The 4,275-nt window shown below is 56.6% G+C and overlaps 1 protein-coding gene and 4 non-coding genes across 7 annotated transcripts in view; 2 read left to right on the top strand and 3 right to left on the bottom strand.

The window, feature by feature from the left end:
• TTF2 (transcription termination factor 2) overlaps positions 1-998 on the bottom strand; it is a 61,194-nt gene extending 60,196 nt beyond the window's left edge. For 2 of the 3 annotated variants that reach the window (XM_019527355.1, XM_019527356.1), the window contains exons 1-2: positions 905-997; positions 605-716 (exon numbers count right to left, since the gene is read on the bottom strand). In XM_019527355.1, coding sequence (XP_019382900.1) covers positions 605-716; positions 905-932 — 140 coding nt within the window. In that variant the 5' untranslated portion in view covers positions 933-997. Of the gene's footprint in view, positions 1-604; positions 717-904 lie in introns of all 3 variants that reach the window. The other variant, XM_019527357.1, reaches the window with a different exon arrangement.
• A 649-nt stretch (positions 999-1,647) lies between these two features.
• Positions 1,648-1,730, top strand: TRNAL-CAG. The gene has a single exon. It is a non-coding gene; the product is annotated as a tRNA-Leu (tRNA).
• Positions 1,731-2,076: 346 nt separating this feature from the next.
• On the top strand, positions 2,077-2,150 carry TRNAI-AAU. Its single transcript has one exon. It is a non-coding gene; the product is annotated as a tRNA-Ile (tRNA).
• Positions 2,151-2,456: 306 nt separating this feature from the next.
• TRNAT-AGU lies at positions 2,457-2,530 on the bottom strand. Its single transcript has one exon. It is a non-coding gene; the product is annotated as a tRNA-Thr (tRNA).
• Positions 2,531-2,862: 332 nt separating this feature from the next.
• Positions 2,863-2,944, bottom strand: TRNAS-AGA. The gene has a single exon. It is a non-coding gene; the product is annotated as a tRNA-Ser (tRNA).
• Positions 2,945-4,275: the final 1,331 nt, after the last annotated feature.

The following is a 4,275-nucleotide window of genomic DNA, read 5'->3' as shown; positions in this document are numbered from 1 at the left end:
GGTCAGGACAGGCCATGAACCTTTGCAAATGGGTCCCAGTAGGCAAAAGGTTGAGAACCACTGGAATAGGGGACATCATTCTATATCAAGTTTGATGCTTTCCTGGGATGGCATCCCTTCCTGCCACTGAAGGACATAAGACTAGAGGGACCATTGGGGCTGGGCTAGATGGACCATTGGTTCTGACCCAGTAAAGCACTTTTTATGTTCTTATGACCAACCATTTGGCAGGAGTGCCACAAGGCAAGCCCTGCCCTCTTCCTGAGGGCCAATCCCCTTCCCCTGCTGACCTGTGTCCTGCCCCCTGCAGACCTGCTGCACTGCTTTCTGATCCCTGCCCAGTGCTCCCTGCTTGACCTGCTGTCCTCTCTGCTGCTCTGCTCCCTACCCTGCGCTCCCTGTCTGACCTGCTGCACTGTTTCCTGCTCCCCACCCCACCTGCTGCTCTACTTTCTGCTCCCTGCCAGACCTATCCCCGTATTGCTTCCTGCAAAGCCCCACACAAAACATACCCTTGGCACCTGTGCGCCAGGCTGGTCTCTACTGGCACAGCAGCTGCGTTCCCCTAGCCACCGTGCCGTTCCAGCTTTTACTAGGCACCTACTCTGTGGGGGCGACGAACCCGCAGGGCGGCCGGTCCTGGACCCCGCACACATAGAAGCTTTTCCCTTGGCTCGGCCCATCCCGGACGCCTGTTTTCAGGAAGCACAGGGACCCTATGGGGGGACAAGGGGCCCTGTGAGACCAGGCACGGCCCTCTGCGCATCCCAGCAGACCCCACGCCCAGCTCCAGGGGAGCCCCGCCCCATCGAACGCCCGTCTCCCCAACGTTCCTCCCGCCCCGCCCCATCGAACTCCCGTCTCCTCAACGTTCCTCCCCCACATCGAACGCCCGTCTCCTCACCGTGCCCCGCGCACCGCACAGCCTCCATTGCCCCCGGCCAAAGCCAAAGGCCGGCACATTTCCCGGAAAACCCGGTTTGCCTGAGCCCCGCCCCTCCCGCGCTTGGAATGGGACAGTCCCGAGTGCTAGCCCCGCCCCGACAGGCGGGCAGCCAATCGCTGCAACCCCCTCCCGCGCACTTGGCCGCCCGCCTCCGAATTGGAACGGCTGGGAGGAGGCGGGGCTAAGCAGGCGAGACCTCGCCCTCTTCTGCCTGGCTCTCGGAGCGTTCTGCTTCTCTGGGCGTGCGTTTGCATCCGGGCCGGGAAAGCCCCGTGCTTTGCGGGGAGCGCGGGAAGCGCTGAGGCTTGCAACCAGGGCCTTGGTTTTGCGGGTCTGCAGTGCGCGGCTGACCTTGCAAACGGAATAGCTGGAAAGGCTGGATTAGCCCTGCCAGCAGCTGTAGCTCGGCTGGCTGTCGGCGCGACTTGGCCAAGAAATCACCATTGCGGCGGGAGAGTCTAGGTCCGATGTTAGGAAAAGCTTTCGAAGCAGGAGGGCAGTGAAGCTCCGGAATAGGCTCCCCAGACCGGGGTGGAATCTCCTTCCTTAGAGATTTTTAAGACTCGGGTGGGCAAAGATAGTCTTTGAGCAGGGGGTTGGATTAGGTGGCACCAGAAACTTGCCTTATTGACAATTAAAAATGTAATCATCAGCCTTGTCAACAGACGATAAGTACCAACCAGTAGCGTTTGCTGCTAGTTGTCAGGATGGCCGAGCGGTCTAAGGCGCTGCGTTCAGGTCGCAGTCTCCTCTGGAGGCGTGGGTTCGAATCCCACTCCTGACATCCGCTTTTGGATTACTCCGGAAACCTCCTCTTCTGGGGGTTGCTTTATGCGCGGGATTTTTTGCCCAAAGGTTAAAAAGCTGGACATGTGAAGGAGGTGCGATGTGCGCCCCCTCCGCGCTCACAGGGCATTCGGCCCGGAAAACCAGAGCTCTCCTGTTCCGTAAGAAAGAGCCCTGGCTGCAGCTGCTGGCAGAATAAGAGAGGACAGAAGACAGACGCGGGGCTCGTTCTGCTCGCGGCTACCCAGCGGTGCGGGGAGCCTCTGCCCTAGACCTTGGCTTCCCCCGCACCAGCCCCGTCGTCTCCGCTCTTGAGTGCCACGTACAGCGCACTGCCCCGCAGTGGCCGGTTAGCTCAGTTGGTTAGAGCGTGGTGCTAATAACGCCAAGGTCGCGGGTTCGATCCCCGTACGGGCCACATGTGACTTCCTTTTTGTCCTTGCCCTGGTGGGGCAAAATCTTCCTTTCCTCCCCTCCGGAAATGCAAGGCCGGAGAGAGCCGCAGCGCAAGAGAAAGTAGGGCTGCCACACAATTCTAGTCTTGCAAGCACATTACATCACATGGCATTACATCACTCATACGCTATTCTTTTAACTGGGCCGTTGATTGGAAGAGGCAAAAAGGGACATGGAGGCGTGGGGGGAGGGGAGCGGTGCAGCTGGCGTGGCGGAGGGGGGTGGAGTCAGCCCCCAGCTCTTGCAAAAGGGGAAGCGGCGGAGAAGAAGGCACTGCTGGGATTCGAACCCAGGATCTCCTGTTTACTAGACAGGCGCTTTAACCAGCTAAGCCACGGCGCCGGGTATCAGCGGCATGCTCTGCTCCGCTGCAGGCTCGGCGTGCTCCGCATCCGCCTCCCGCACCTTCTTCCCCTCCACAACCCTGGCGGAGGATGCCCACCCAGGCGGCTGCGTCTTGGATTTGCAGGAGGGGGAAACCAGAGAGATCCGCTTGCCACGTGCCCAGAGCTGACTCTCTAGCGCTGGGCATATGCCCCAGGGTTCTTGCCTATGCATTTGTTCATGGCCAAGATAACGGGCTCGCACGCTTGTGCAGCCCGCAGCCGGGGTTTGGCCCCTGGGGTTGAGCAAGAGAAAAAAAGGGGCAGCAGGCTGCTCCCCAAAAGATTTTGCGTAGTCGGCAGGAGTCGAACCTGCGCGGGGAGACCCCAATGGATTTCTAGTCCATCGCCTTAACCACTCGGCCACGACTACATGCTTACTTACATCTGTCCTTCCTCCCTACTTATCGTTCCTCCCCGGGAGCCGAGCACTTCCATTTGTTCTTTGTTTTCTCCTGCCCCTCCCTCGGAAAAGTCTATTCTGATTTGAGAAGCATGGGGAATACAGCAGGAAAAATACGTGGTCCTTTTACAGTCAAGGAATTGAGATGTAATAGGGATAAGGAAGGTGGTGGGATAGTTCACACGACTGGGGTTTTTGTCATGGATGGGTATAAATTGTTCAGGAAGAACAGGTAAGGGATAAAAACGAGGAGATATTGTCCTACACACAAAAGGAAATGCATACTTGCTCTGAAGCACAGCACAAAGCAGACACCAGCTATCAGCCACAAGAGGAGGAAGAAGGGGTGGATGAGGACTTCTTCAAGCAACTAACAGAAGCTTCCAAACTGCCAGACCCAGTTCTCCTGCAGGACTTCAGTTACCGTGACATTTGCTGGGCAGGAAACACAGAACTGGACATCACGTACTTGGAGTGTGTTGCAGATAACTTTTTGTATAGGTAGTGGAGAGGCCTCTGACAAACTCAGGGAAAGGGTGGACAGGATGCTCTGGGAAATAAGACTGAGGTGAAGAGTCCTAGAGAAAGCAGTATAAGAAAGCCGCTAGGCTAGGCACCTGCTTTTTTATTTCACCAATCAATCCCTGTTGGTGTCTAGGACAGTTGCTCCTGTTGTCATGTCCTAATTCCATTATTGCCAGCAAAGCTGGCTGTACTTGGCACCATGTGAAGCTCATCTGAGCCCAATTACTTCCTGGCCACAGCAGAACACTGGACTTGATGATTTTACATGTCCCTTCCAGTTCTATAATTCATTATTCTATGATCCCATGAAACCAGATGTATTTAATGTCTTTAATGCATTAAATGCATTTACTTCAGTCTTCACTTCAGTCTCGAGATAATGAATTCAGTTGGCAGCAAAGATAGTGCAGACAGCAAACTTTCTGGCAATGGTGCAGCATCGGGGGTGCACAGGGGTGCACACGCACACCTAAGAGCGCCAGTGCAACCCGTAACTTACTGTGATTGGTGCCCTACCTGAAAACGCCACCCAGGGAGTGAAGCACTGTTGCGCTCCCCCAGCCACTCTTGGAAGTGGCTGCAGCTATTAGCCACAGCGATTGACGGTCTCGCAATAGGCCACAGGGGGACCGCCCCAAACCTCCCCCAGTTAGCGAGATTGGCAACGGAACGACAACCCTCCCCTGTTCAGCGATCTTGGCCTCAGGGGGACACCTGCCCTAGCTGCCTACCCTGGCCACAATACAGCCGGCTGCCCTCTCACCCCACCCGGTCCC

This window comes from Gavialis gangeticus, unplaced genomic scaffold, assembly GCF_001723915.1.
Source record: "Gavialis gangeticus isolate Ggan-Ray unplaced genomic scaffold, GavGan_comp1, whole genome shotgun sequence".
Taxonomy (NCBI): domain Eukaryota; kingdom Metazoa; phylum Chordata; order Crocodylia; family Gavialidae; genus Gavialis; species Gavialis gangeticus.
This window is presented reverse-complemented; position numbering and strand designations above follow the sequence as displayed.